At 42.6% G+C, this 15,332-nt stretch overlaps 1 protein-coding gene across 1 annotated transcript in view; it reads right to left on the bottom strand.

Annotated features, from left to right (window-relative positions):
- Positions 1 to 470: 470 nt before the first annotated feature.
- The window catches only part of rnf32 (ring finger protein 32), a 60,057-nt gene continuing 45,195 nt past the window's right edge, over positions 471 to 15,332 (bottom strand). The window contains exons 7-8 of the mRNA XM_078535161.1: positions 2,080 to 2,247; positions 471 to 725 (exon numbers count right to left, since the gene is read on the bottom strand). Of these exons, the coding sequence (XP_078391287.1) occupies positions 471 to 725; positions 2,080 to 2,247 (423 nt within the window). The remainder of the gene's footprint in view (positions 726 to 2,079; positions 2,248 to 15,332) is intronic.

Below are 15,332 nucleotides of genomic sequence, written 5' to 3'. Positions count from 1 at the left end.
AGGGAAGGAAATCTGCTGTCCTTACCTGGTCTGGCCTGCATGTGATTCCAGAGCCACAGTCATGTGGTTGACTCTTAAATGCCCTCTGAACAAGGGCAATTAGGGATGGGCAATAAATGCTGACCTAGCCAGCGATGCCCACATCCCATGAATGAATTTTTAAAAAAAGCATATTAAGCAGGTCTATGCCCAGTATCCTGGCAGAGGGGATAATGCTTTCATCCTATGGTAATGGGCTATACTATCAACTCTTGAGCCACCACAACAAACCAGTATGTGGCTACTGGGTGATGAGGGCTATCTTTTGGCCACATGGCTCATGACTATCACATACATGGACAACATCCTGCCACATGAAACGTAATACAGCAGAACATGACTTTTTTATTTAAACGTTAAATAATTTAAAGTACTCCGCCTTGGAAGTATTTGTTCTGAGCAGCAGGAATGAAAGTTTATGGTTTTATTATTCATAAAATCTTCTTTTCATAGGTTGACCTGCATAATGGACAAATATGTTTCTCTCCCTCAGAGAAGTCCTCAAAGGCTTTCAAGCAAGTGTAGTGGAAGATGTGTGAGCAGGACAGCAGCACTGTTTGCCGCACCGCTGGACCACATTTCTCTCTTCCATCAGGCCCTTCATCAGCAGCGTGGCACGTTATGTTGTCTAAGTGATCCAAAGGAGTGATACAAATTGGACAATCAAATACCTCCCTTAGGATCGCCTGAGGAGAGTTAAAAGAACACACATTTAACAAGAGATCAAAGGGTGAAAATTTCCATCATGACTACACAACGAGGGGAGGAATTTTCAGCCAAATCTGTTTATTCAATATTCTAGTAAAATAGTTTGTGATTTTAAAACAACCTTGGTCTTGAAATAACGCTACGCATTGATTAGAGAATGAACATTTAATATTAGCTTCCTTTGTTTCTTTTTAGAGATGTAATTTTGTTAACTTATTGTGATTTTTAAGGTTTTGGATATTGTAATTTTCTATCGTGTGTCAAATTCTTCACATGCCACCCTCCCCACCCCCTCGCCATTGTGCAGGATCCTACAGAATCTACCTTCACAATTCGTAGAGTAAGATCTAGGTTTTATTTTCCAGCGTAAATAATGGAGCGTAGGAATTACATTAATTTTGTTAGAAAAGCCAGGATCATAGAAAATTAAAGCACGGAAGGAGGCCATTTTGCCTGCCATGCCTGAGCTGGCTCTTTGAACGAGGAGTTGTGGTTGGTCCTACAACCCAACTTTATTTCTGTAACCCTATAAGCTCTTCATCCTCAAGAACCTGTCCAACTCCCTTTTAAAATTATTTATGAAATCAGTTTCCACCACCTTTTCTGGTGGAGTGTTCTGATCCTGATCTTTGAGTGAAAAAAAAGAAAAAGGCCTATCCCATACATGGGACCAAATGGTATTTTGTGCTATCCAAATGGATACCTTAGTTTTTTGGGCTTTTTTTTTGCTGGCAGTAGGCTTTAATGGCAACATCAGTGTTCAATATGTTGCATGGTAATTGTCAAATTGAAGCTGTAGTGGTTATAAATCTGAATTGATATAGAATTACCTACTTAGTTTAGAAATAAATCAACAAATTGTTTATAAGAAGAATACTGGGGATGATGGAAATCTGAAGTAAAAAAACAAAATGCTGGAAGTGACCTAGTCAGACATCATCTGCGCAGAGAGAACAGAATTAACGTTTCAGGTCGGTGACCTGTTTTCAGAACACAGATCTCTTGCTAAAGGAAAATATTTTCTCCAGTTGTCTGTTGTTCACATCACTCTGTGCATGCAGAAATTATGTAAATTTGTTACTTTGCATAATCTCAGTATTCTTCTTGGGTGACGTGGATGGTGAAAACCTAGCATAAAGGGTGCCTGCCTTTTTTTCCCATTTTTTTGTGCCCCCAAAACACAGCAATCTTTGAACGCAAAAAAAGATAAATCCCCCTCCTGAATTCTGAAGTACATTTATGTCCATATTAAAATATAATTTTACATTACATTGGAGAAATACCCTTGAATCATTAGCTGATCTGAAGAAAAGTAAGACATTTCTCACTAACCTTTAGCTGTATTTGCTCCCACTCCTCTTCAGATATAACGTGGACACATTGCCTCTCAAACTGTCGCAGCACTCTTCTGCTTGTAACCAGTGACTGATCAATTTCAGAAAAGAATTCATCAATATCTATATCGCATGACCTCACCAACCTGTCATTAATCTCTTGTAGCTGTGGAAACGCAAAAGTTTGTTGATTAGTAGTCTAACAAAGTAAATTGTCAGATGCTCAAAATTGTTGTTTGGTAGTACAGAACTTAAGTATTGCTGAGAAAAGAGACATGTCAAAACTTTTCTTCTTGCACTCATCAGGACACTTCACAAGAATACCAATATAAAGGTAAAACAACAATTTAAACAGTATGAGAAGAGAGTGCTGATTGGTTTGCAAGTGGACTCTGGTAGAGGTGTTGCCATGGAGAATGCACAAGTGATGGTGACTGACATACAGTATAATTTATTGTTTTCCCTTTATATTGGTATTCTTGCGGTGTCCTGATGAGTGCAAGATGAAAAACTTTGACATCCCTTTTTTTCAGCAATGCTCAAAATTGGTTTCTCAATTTATATTTAAAATAATCAATATTGGCTCACATGCTACAAAGTATATTGTAGTCTATGTACATGTGTCCTGTTAACTGCAAAGTTCCTGTACTATTTCAGACTCAACTACTATACTGCCATTACAGAAAATAAAAAAACCTCACATTTATATAGTGCTTTTCATGACCACTGGACATGTCAAAGCACTTTCCAGGCAATGATGTACATTTTGAAGTGTAGCCACTGTTGTAGGAAACATGGCAGCCAATTTGTGCAAACTGCCACAAATAGCAATGCATGACTGACCAAATAATCTATTTTTGTAATTTTGATTAAGGGATAAATATTGGCCAGGACACTGGGGATAATTCCCCTGCTCTTCTTTAGTGCCATGGCATCTTTAACATCCACAGGAGGAGGCCGATGGGGCCTTGGTCTAACGTCTTAACCAAAAGACGTCATCCTCAGTACTGCACTGGAGTGTCAGCCTTGATTTTTTTTTACCCATACCCTGGAGTGGGATTTGAACTCAGAGACTCAAAAGCAAGAGTGCTACCAACTCAGCCACTGCTGACACCACAAATAGTGCTAATAGTTGATGCAAAGTGAGATAACTGTACTACTACCAGTCATCAAGATCATAAAATGAGTTTGGATGAAGAAGACCTGACTTTTCTTCCGGAATACAAGCCCTCTTGTCTTCCCAGCATTTAGCTGTCCCTTAAATAAGCCATCTGTCCTTGCCTCAACCACCCTCCTGGCAAGGCAACCATCTTCAGCAGAAAGTTCAACATTTTTTCATTAAATTCCAGATACATACACAAGTTAAATTAATCATTTCAAGGTACATTTAATTCTGTGACTGCTAATTTAGTTTAAAATATTAAAAGATGTGTTTATATAGGGCGCTAATATATCACTCCAATTTCTCAAAGCATTTCATATACAATTAATTTTCTTTGAAGTCTGGTGCCTGTTATTATGTAGACAAATGCAAGTCTGTAAAGCCATTCAATGCAATATATAATTATTTTCAATCCTGTTGGGAATATTTTAGTATTGGATTATAGCTTGTGGTTCAGCAGCAGGCTTTTAGTGAATTGAAAATCTGAATAACATGGGATGTTCATTATTTGTAACTAACAACTATCCAAAACCTTTGGCTCCAATAATCAGGAATATAGCCAAAGTTTCCATTATATAAATTATCACTACTATTCAGCTCCCTCCTCCTTCCCCCAACCAATAAACTGTGTAGACCACAAACTGTGTCAAGTGACAATTTGTAAGTAATGTTACTTCCTATGTTGTATTATAATCCATAAGTTAAGTGGAACAGCAGAAGCTGTGCATACTTGATCACTTTTAGATTTACAAAGCTAGTTGACATCAAATGGAAACCAAACTCAAAGGTGTGTGGTGAGCTAGGATTTAGAACTTCCAGATCTTTTTTAAAAAAAGTTGATTAATCTGCTGCCAAAAGTATCTTCATATGCCAAAACCAAAATCCACAGAAAACATCCCATTTATTATCACTACAGCTTCCCTTATATTTAATCTAATTCCAAATGAAATCTTACATGACTTGAAATAGATTTTTGCACTCACAACATACTTTAAAAATGCAACAGTAGAAGATCAGAAGGAGAAGTCTAGAACTGATTTAGGGCCCCCAGTGCAGAACTTTTTGCGACAAGCAAAAATTTGAAATTTAGATGCCAGGTCATTCTGTCCTGCATAACTTTCCAGCCATTAAAATTAAATTTGATCCTAAATTCTGCATTAACATTTAAAATTTCTATTACAAAAAGAAAAAATGCTGGAAAAACTCAGCAGGTCTGACAGCAACTGTGGGAAGACAAAAGTTAACGTTTCGAGTCTGTATGACTCTTCTTCATATTTCTATTACTGGTTTTAAAATGTATCCTACACTAAACATGCTATCATCTGAAAACAATTAATAGAAATATATGGCATAAAAAGGAAGCTAAAAGGCATGACATCAAGGTTTGTACACTATTAAGCCACTAGACTCCTGACCTCAGTAAAGCCTTGGTCCAGACATAGACAAAAGAGCTGAACTCAAGAGGTGAGATGAGAGTGACTGTCCCTGATATCAAAGCAGCATTTGACTGAGTGTGGCATCAAGGAGCCCTCGCAAAACTGAAGTCAATGAGAATAGGGGAAAACTCTCCACAGGTTGGATCCATACCTAGTACAAAGGAAGATACTTGAGGCTGTTGGAGGCTAACCATCTTAGTCCCAGGTCATCTCTGTAGAAGTTCCTCAGAGTAGTGTCCTTGGCCCAACCACCTTCAGCTGCTTCATTAATGGCTTTCTCTATATTAAAAGGTCAGAAATGGGGATGTTCGCAGATGCTGGCTCCTCAGACACTGAAGCAGTCAGTGTCCCTATGCAGCAAGACCTGGACAACATTCATGCTTGAGCTGATAAGTGACAATTAACATTTGTGCCAAGCAATGACCATCTCCAGTAAAGGGTACAATTCTAAAAGGGGGTGCAAGAGTACAGGTACTTGGGTGTATATGTGCATAAACCATTGAAGTACACAGGCTGAGACAGTGTTAATAAAGTGCAAGGCATCCTGGGCTTTATTAATAAGGGTACAGAGTACAAAAGCAAGGAAGTTATGTTAAACTTGACTAAAGCGAAGGTTTGGCCTCAACTGGAGTATTAGTTCTGGTACCACACTTCGGTAGGATGTGAAGGCGTTAGAGAGAATGCAATAAATATTCACAAGAATGGTTCCGGGTATGAGGAACTTCAGTTACATAGAAAGATTGGAGAAGTTGGGACTGTTCTCCTTGGAGAAGAGAAGGTTGAGAGGAGATTTGAGAGAGGTATTCAAGTCATGAGAATGTACTGCCTGAGAGTAGTGCAGGCAAGATCAATTGAGGCTGAAAAAGGAAATTGGGTAATTTTCTGAAAAGTAAAAATTTGCAGGGCTACAGGAAGAGGCAGGGAAGTGGCACTAGGTGTGTTGCTCCTTCAGAGCCGGCACAGACAAGGGTCGAATTGCCTCCTTCTGTGCTGTAACCAATCTATGATTCTAACAAGAGAGAATTTAACCATCTCCCCTTGACATTCAATGGCATTACCAACGCTGAATCGCCCACTATCAACATCCTGTGGATTACCATTGACCAGAAACTGAACTGGACTAGCTACAAGAGCGAGTCAGCCGCTGAGAATTCTGAGGTGAGTAACTGACCTCCTGACTCCCCAAAGTTTGTCCACCATACACAAGGCACAAATCAGGAGTTTGATGGAATACTTTCCACTTAGTGTGACTCTAACAACACCCAAGAAGCTTGACACCGTCCAGAATAAAGCAGTCTGTTTCATCAGCACCCCATCAACCAAATTAAACATTCCCTCCCTCCAACACTGATGCACAGTGGCAGTAGTGTGTACTGTATAAAAGATGCACTGAAGCAACTCACTAAGGCTCTTTTGACATCACCTTCCAAACCTGTGACCCCCCCACCTAGAAGGACAAGGGCAGCAGACACATGGGAATGCCAGCACCTGTAAGTTCCCCACCAAGCCACACAGCATCCTGACATGGAACTATATCACCATTCCTTCACTGTTGCTGGATCAAAATCCTGGAATTCTCTTCCTAACAGCACCCACACCCAGAGGGACTGCAGCGGTTCAAGAAGGCAGCTCAACATCACTTTCCTAAGTGCAATTAACGATGGGCAAGAAAGGCTGGCCTTACCAGCAATGTCCACATCCCATGAAAGAATAAAAACAAATTGGATATCACTTGATTAAAGCACACAGGAGAGTCTTGTGGCTCAGTGGGTAATGCACTGCCTCTGAGCCAGTAGCTGCTATTCCTTCCATGACATGTGGTAAGAATGGGAGGGATTGCCGGTTAGCTATTACTGGCAACATACCTTGCCAATGTGTTCATATATGGCAAAAAATCCTGCATAGAAAAAGGCATAAGGAGGGCTACATCCTACACATGGTGAACACAGATGAAGAAGCCATACATATAGAGAAATATTAGACAATTAAACGTATGATTGGAAAGGTGAAGGAAGGTTTCACAATTTTGAGGCATTAACACCAGTTTTGAAAGAGGAGGTATCTATAGAGGAGAGATGAATTGAACCTCTGTCCTGACATCAAGAATAGATAAAAGTTTTAATCTGTAAGCTGCAATTAAACCCAGACAGCAAGTCAGAGCACACTGCTTCCCTCCTCACCCAAAGAAGATTTTTGGCTCCTAGGCCTGACCACAAGAATCCCTAGGGAAAAGAAAAGCCTCTTCATCCAGTCTCTCCAGCAAGCTGGCAAGATCAGTGCTTGCCTTAGCGGATGATCGACTAGCTCCTCACCTGAGTCAGCCCATCAAATGCATTTAAACAGCCCTCCAGCAGGGAAATTGGCTGAAACACAAACCCTGCTTGCTGACTTGCTTGCTGCAACTTGTTTCAATAATGCCTTTCAGGCTGTAAATGGGAGTTACCCTATCTGTGGAGGTGAGGACTTGTCTTAAGGTCTCTTAGGATCCTGAAAGCAACTCCAGTTAGTCAGCTGTTGGCCTTCTGAATGACTAGACTACCTGTAACCTTGACAGATCTTCAACCAGAGTGGATAGAAAAATACCCAACTCCAGAAATACGCTGCCTCTGCTGGTAGGATGCAAATATTACACGCAAAACCACTCAATGAAATGTTACCCCATCCCCATGAATAACTTCTTCCATGACTAGTCAGTGTTCACTCAGTGTGCAGATTTTCAAATACAGCATTGCAAGTTTCAACATCACCCACAGAAGATCAGATCCAAAAGTGTCAACAACAATATACTTGGAACATCAGCAGAAGCACAGCCTAGCCTCTAACCACAGACCAAAGCCTAACATCTCCAGTGGACCAGCTGGAGCGGAAGTGCAAAGACTGCATAAAAAAATTCCAAAACTTCATCCTACCCACAGTGGGCAAAATTTAATGGGGCCACTGAATGTGGGTTGGGGGTGGGGGGAGTGCGTGGTGAATCGGGACGGAAAGTAGGAGCTGGAATGCCCTTCACTTTCCCGATGCTATGGAATTCTTTCTGCAGCAGGGAATGTGGAGGACAACCTTCTGCCCACAGGCTAATTGAGGTCCTTAATTGGACAATTAAGGGCCACTTCTGGGCCTCTTCCCACCGCTATTGGCATTTTACCAGTGCCAGGCCACATGTGGAGACTGCCCACTAATTCCTGGCAGCTTCACTGGTTAGGTTCCCTCCTAATCAGGCACTGTCTGGCCCAGAGTGATGCCCCCTACCCCACCAGAATCACAGAATCACAATGCAGAAGAGGCCCTTCGGCCCATCGAGTCTGCACCGACACGTGAGAAACACCTGACCTACCTACCTAATCCCATTTACCAATACTTGGCCCATAGCCTTGAATGTTATGACGTGCCAAGTGCTCATCCAGGTACCTTTTAAAGGTTGTGAGGCAACCCGCCTCCACCACCCTCTCAGGCAGTGCATTCCAGACTGTCACCACCCTCTGTGTAAAAACGCTTTTCCTCCTATCCCCCTAAACCTCCTGCCCCTCACCTTGAACTTATGCCCCCTGTGACTGACCCTTCAACTAAGGGGAACAGCTGCTCCCTATCCACCCTGTCCATGCCCCTCATAATCTTGTAGACCGCGATCAGGTCGCCCCTCAGTCTTCTCTGCTCCAACAAAAACAACCCAAGTCTATCCAACCTCTCTTCATAACTTAAATGTTTCATCCCAGGCAACATCCTGGTGAATCTCCTCTGCACCCCCTCCAGTGCAATCACATCTTTCCTATAATGTGTCGACCAGAGCTGCACACAGTACTCCAGCTGTGGCCTCACCAAGGTTCTCTACAACTCCAACATGACCTCCCTACTTTTGTAATCTATGCCTCGATTGATAAAGGCAAGTGTCCCATATGCATTTTTCACCACCCCACTAATGTGCCCCTCTGCCTTCAGAGATCTATGGACACACACGCCAAGGTCCCTTTGTTCCTCAGAACTTCCTAGTGTCATGCCGTTTATTGAATACTTCCTTGTCAAATTACTCCTTCCAAAGTGTATCACCTCACACTTATCAGTGTTAAATTCCACCTGCCACTTATCTGCCCATCTGACCATCCCGTCTATATCTTCCTGCAGCTCAAGACACTCAACCTCACTGTTAACCACCCGGCCAATCCTCGTGTCATCCGCAAACTTACTAATCCTACTCCCCACATAGTCATCTATGTCATTTATATAAATGACAAATAATAAGGGACCCAGCACAGATCCCTCTGGTACGCCACTGGACATGGGCTTCCAGTCACTAAAGCAGCCTTCTGTCATCACCCTCTGTCTCCTACAACTAAGCCAATTCTGAATCCACCTTATCAAATTACCCTGTATCCCATGTGCATTTGCCTTCTTTGTAAGTCTCCCATGTGGGACCTTGTCGAAGGCTTTGCTGAAATCCATATAAACTACATCAACTGCACTACCCTCATCTACACACCTGGTCACCTCCTCCTAGGACTGCCCAATGGAAACCCATCCCCTCCCCGCCCCCACAACGTTCACCAACTACATCTAGCCCCCTCACTGGGTCCTGCCTGACTGCCCCTGGTAACCCTGACCCCATTCTTCTAGGTGTGAGAGCGGCTTACATGCTGTGGGCCAGCTGTAGTCCCGGCAGTGGGCACCATTCTCAGTGGTGCATGCTGGGACTGAAAGCTGCCGAGCCTCAGATTGACTAGCTGCTCTTGGAGGCAGGATATTGTTTCTTCAAGGAAAGGGAGCCCCCCATGGCAGCTAATTAGCTGCCAGAATACCACAGGATCATGTTGGGGCACCCCACAATGACTGAGGCAGGGTCGCCCCAGCTTTTTGGCCTGCACTTGGGGCTACAGTCAACATGTCAAAATTCAGGCCAGAGTTTCTGAAGAACTGTCAGGTGTAACAGCAGTTAAAGGAACAGAACAAAAGCTAACATACCATTTTCCTTCCTAATTGTTAACCGTACTTGCATGTTGGCTTTATGTCATTCATGTACCAGGACACCCAGCTCCCTCAGAATGCAAACATTTCCTCGTCCCTCACCATTCAAAGTATACTCTTTTTTATTTCTCCGACCAAAATGAACAAATTCACAGTTTGTTACATTTTATTCCACCCGCCATGTTCTTGCCCAATCACACAACCTTATGAGATCACTCTGCAGCCTCTTTGTGTTCTCCTTACTGCCTACCTTCCTATTTAGCTTTGTATCACCAGCAAACTTGGATACATTGCACTCAGCCCCCTCATCTAAGTCATTAAGATGGATTGGAAAAGTCTGAGGCTCAAGCGCTAATCCTTGTGGTACCTGCTAGTTACAGCCTGCCAGCCTGACAATGCCATGTTTATTCCTGCTATTTGGTTTCTGTCCATTAATCAATCCTTAATACGAACATACATAAGAATTAAGAGTAGGAGTAGGCCATTCGGCCCCTTGATCCTGCCATTTGGCAAGATCATGCTGATCTGATTATGGCCTCAGCTCTATCTATCTTTCTACCCCTGTACCCTTTGACTCCCTTGTCAATCAAAAACCTATCTAACTCAGCCTTAAAAATATTCAATGACCCTGCTTCACTGCTGTCTGGGGAAAAGAATTCCACAGACCAACGACCTTACAAGAGAAAAAAATTCTCCTCATCTCCGTCTTAAATAGGAGACCACTTATTTTTAAACTGTGTCCCCTAGTTCTGATATCTTCCACAAGTGGAAACACCCTCTCAGTATTCACCCTGTCAAGTCCCTTCAGGATCTTATATATTTCAATAAGATCACCTCTCATTCTTCTAAACTCCAATGGGTACAGGACCAACCTGCCCAACCTTTCCTCATAAGATAGCCCTCTCACCCCAGGAATCAGTTGAGAGAACCTTGTCTGAACTGTTTTTAATGCTATTATATCGTTTCTCAAATATGGAGACCAAAACTGTACTCCAGATGTGGTCTCACCAACGCACTATACAATTGTAGCAAATCTTCCCATTTTTATATTCCATTCCTCTTGCAATAAATGCCAACATTCCATTTGCCATGCTAATCCATCTGTAATACCCCTGATCCCATGAGCCATAATCTTGCTTAATAACTTATTGTGTGGCACCTTATCAAATGCTGTTTGAAAATCCAAATACACATCCACTATTCTCCCCGTATTCATTTTTTTATTCTTTCATGGGACGTGGGCATCACTGGCTAGGCCAGAATTTTTATTGCGTATCCCTAACTGCCCTTGAGAAGATGGTGAGCTGCCTTCTTGACTCACTGCGTCCTTGTGGTGTAAGTACACCCACAGTGCTGTTATGGAGGGATTTCTAACAATTTGACCCAGCAACAGTGAAGGAACAGCAATATAGTTCCAAGCAAGGATGGTGAGTGTCTTGGAGGGGAACTTCCAGGTGGTGGTGTTCCCATTTATCTGCTGCTCTTGTCCTTCTAGGTGGTAGAGGTCACGAGTTTGGAAGGTGCCGTCGAAGAAGCCTTGGTGAGTTGCTGCAGTGCATCTTGTAGATGATACACACTGCTGCCACTGTGTGAAGGTGGTGGAGGGAGTGGATGATGAAGATGGTGGATGGGGTGCCAATCAAGCAGGCTGCTTTGCCCTGGATGGTGTCGAGCTTCTTGAGTGTTGTTGGAACTGCACTCATTCAGGCAAGTGGAGAGTATTCCATCACTTGTGCCTTGTGGACAGGCTTTGGGGAGTCAGGAGGTGAGTTATTCTCCACAAAATTCCCAGCCTCTGTCCTGCTCTTGGAGCTACAGTATTTATATGGCTGGTCCAGTTCAGTTTCATGTCAATGGTAACCCCAGGATGTTAATAATTGGGGCTCAACGATGGTAATGCCAAGGGGTGATGGTTGGATTCTCTCTTGTTGGAGATAGTCATTGCCTGGCACTTGTGTAGCACAAATGTTATTTGCCGCTTATCAGCCCAAGCCTGAATGTTGTCCAGGTCTTGGTGCATATGGGCGTGGACTGCTTCAGTATCTGAGGAGTACAATTGGCGTTGAACAATCAGGGAACATCCCCGTTTCTGAACTGATGGAGAGAAGGACTTTGATGAAACAGCTGAAGTCGTCAGGTGTGGGATTTCCATCCTCCTGGGGCCTTAATCATATGAGGGTCCCAATGCTGGCTATCTAAGTGCCTAAGTGCACTTAAATAGTGTCGGGCCTCCCTCATGGAAGCAACATGGTGCTCCGGCCAGTTCTCCAACTGGTGGGAGGGACCTGCATCGCTGGAGCTAAATTCCGCTCTGCATTTCCAAAGGATTTCACTGGATTTAAAGAGCACTTTGGGACATTTTAAAGTGATGCAATGCACATGATTAATGCAAATTCTTGTATTGCATGCCAAACTCCTATTGCTACAAGGATCTGCAAAATAAGGGTGCTCCTGACATAAGAAGCATTATATAAATGCAAGATGTTATTGATTTCTCTCTGGTCACCCTGACAAAATGGTGACTGTGTTTTCTTTGGGTGGGGGGGCTGTCTACTTTATTTGTATTTCACAAATAAGCAAATTGAAAATTATGAAAATTAGTACCAACTTTGTGTAAAATAAAACTGGGCAGTGAGCAGTTCCAAACAAACAATATTGAAACAGAGCTTAAACCTGACTTTAGAAAATTCAATTCGACACTTGTTTCTGTGCAGTCTCATAACCCCCTTTCCCCCATTCAGACTGATCATGTGCCAGCTACATAGCCACAGCCCTGTCAGGTCATTTACTTACAGCCACACTGCAGTCAGCTGTAGCTGAGGCAAGTGGAGGCACTACAATGTCAGTACTCATTGAGCATGCTCATTCTGAAGTTATTAGTGCCTCATTTGATTAGACTGCCAACTGTGCTAACAGTTAAAGTTAAAAAACAAACTCTTCTTTGAGAAATGTATACTTAGAGTATTTAATTCTCAACCAAAACGTTATCAGCAGTTTAAAGAAGATAACTAGGCCCCTGTGTTATCACTTCAGAAACACCTATTCACCTTGTAGTTTGGAGTTAAAGGCTGTTTGCACCTAAGTTCCTTTCGAGTTGTGATGACATGACTAAGTTGCTTATCATACAAAATAAGATCAAGTTCTATTTATGAAAATAACAAGTGTGCTAAATGAGGTTAATGCACTCATTTTTGTGGTTCTTGGAGGGAGAACATCACTATATTTCAGGAAGCCTATTTCTGAGATTTAAAAACTCCCAAGTTAATAAGTTAACTATTTGAATAAATATGAAGCAGCACTAGGAGTTATGTTTTTCTGATGTCTAATATTTTCCAATTTAAATAAAAAGTCATCCATCCAAAACACTCATCTGCAGCGTGAGTGCACTAATCAAGTTGTCCCTCGATATGACTCGGTCCCAATTTAAGCAACTAGCATACAGAAAAACTGCATGGGTTTAATTTGTCACATTTTTTTAAGGGCTGAAAACAACCGAAGTGCAACTCGCCACACTAGTGGATCAACCGTGGCATTGGTCAAATAGGATGTAATTAATAGCAAAAGAGACGAAATGCCATTTAATGCACAATGCATCATCAGGGTCACTGGTTTACAGCAACTGAACATGTTTGATAATGTTATTATGGAACATTTATTAAGGTTTTAGCTAAAGGGTTCCATGATTGCGCACTTATACTTTGTAAAGTGTAAATAATTGGCGTTCATTATTATTAGGTAGAGCTGATTCCCTAGTTCTGTGCATCTTCAGGAAACAGACAATGCAACTAGTGTAAAGGAATTGGGAGTGGTCTTCTTTCCACCATGCAGTGGCTTGATGTTTTTATTATGGTTCAGCTGAGGTATATATACCCACTGCTTACATAAGTCTCACTAAATATCCAGACTTACTACAGAAACATTTAAATGGATTAAAAGCAGAATTTTTGCACCAGGTTTTATTTTTCTCTGTTCACCTGTTTAAATTATAAACAAGGGAGGCCCAATGATCTTAGGAACTCTTAAAAACTTTTGGAAGTTATTCTTTGCAATGTTTGTAATATTTATTTAGCGAAATATTTTGTGCAAGACAGAAGAATTTATTTTATTCTTTCACAGGATGTGGGTGTCGGTGGCAAGGCCAGCATTTAGTGCCCATCCCTAATTTCCCTTGAGAAGGCAGTGGTGAGCTGCCTTCTTGAACCGCTGCAGTCCATGTGGTGTAGGTACACCCACAGTGCTGTTGGGGAGGGAGTTCCAGGATTTGACCCAGTGACAGTGAAGAAACGGTGATATATTTCCAAGTCAGGATGGTGAGTGACTTGGAGAAGTTGCAGGTGGTGGTGTTCTTATGCACTTGCTGCCCTTGTCCTTCTCGATGGTAGTGGTCGTGGTCGTGGGTTTGGAAGGTGCTGTCGAAGGAGCCTTGGTGAGTTTTTGCAGTGCATCTTGTAGATGGTACACACTGCTGCCACTGTGTGAAGGTGGTGGAGGGAGTGGATGATGAAGGTGGTGGATGGGGTGCCAATCAAGCAGGCTGCTTTTTCCTGGATGGTGACGAGCTTCTTGAGTGTCGTTAGAGCTGCACTCATCCAGGCGAAAATTCCATCACACTCCCAACTTGTGCCTTGTAGATGGTGGACAGGCTTTGGGGAGTCACAAGGTGAATTACTCTCTGCGGAATTCCCAACCTCTGACCTGCTCTTGTAGCCACAGTATTTATATGGCTGGTCTATGTCAGTTTCTTATCAATGGAAACCCCCAGGATGTTGATAGTAGGGGATTTAGCGATGGTAATGTCATTGAATGTCAAGGAGATTGGCTGGATTATCTCTTGTTGGAGATGGTAATTGCCTGGCACTTGTGTAGCACAAATGTAACTTGCAAATTATCAACCCAAGCCTGAACATTGTTCAGGTCTTGCTGCATATGGACACGATTGCTTCAATATTTGAGGAGTCGCGAATGGAACTGAACATTGTGCTATCATAAGCAAATATCTCCATTTCTGATTTCCTGATCGAAGGTTATTGATGAAGCAGTTGAAGTTGTTCGGGCTGAGGACACTATCCTGAGGAACTCCTGCAGTGCTGTCCTGGAACTGAGGTGACTGACCTCCAACAACCACAACCACCTTCCTTTGTGCTTGGTATGACTCCAACCAGTGGAGAGTTTATTCCCTGATTCCCAATGCCTCCAGTTTTGCTAGGGCTCCTTGAGGCCACACTTGGTCAAATGCTGCCTTGATATCAAGGGCAGTCACTCTCATCTCACCTCTTGAATTCAGCTCTTTTGTCCATGTTTGGGCTGAACTGTAATGAGGTGAGGAGTTGAATGATCCTGGTGAAACACAAGCTGAGTATTGGTGAGCAAGTTATTGCTGAGTAAGTGCCGCTTGATAGCACTGTTGACGACACCTTCCATCACTTAGTTGAAAATCGAGAATAGGCTGATGGGGTAGTAATTGGCCAGGTTGAATTTGTCCTGCTTTTTGTGGACAGGGCATATCTGGGCAACTTTCCACATTGCTTGGTAGATGCCAGTGTTGTAGCTCTACTGGCTAGGGTCATGGCTAGTTCTGCAGTACAAGTCCAGTACTAGTGCTATTGCCGAAATGTTGTCAGAGCCCATAACCTTTGCTATATCCTGTGCCTTCAGCCGTTTCTTGATCGAATGTGGAGTGAATTGAATTGACTGAAG

The sequence above is a fragment of the Cetorhinus maximus genome, chromosome 3 (genome assembly GCF_964194155.1).
Source record: "Cetorhinus maximus chromosome 3, sCetMax3.hap1.1, whole genome shotgun sequence".
Taxonomy (NCBI): Eukaryota; Metazoa; Chordata; class Chondrichthyes; order Lamniformes; family Cetorhinidae; genus Cetorhinus; species Cetorhinus maximus.
This window is presented reverse-complemented; position numbering and strand designations above follow the sequence as displayed.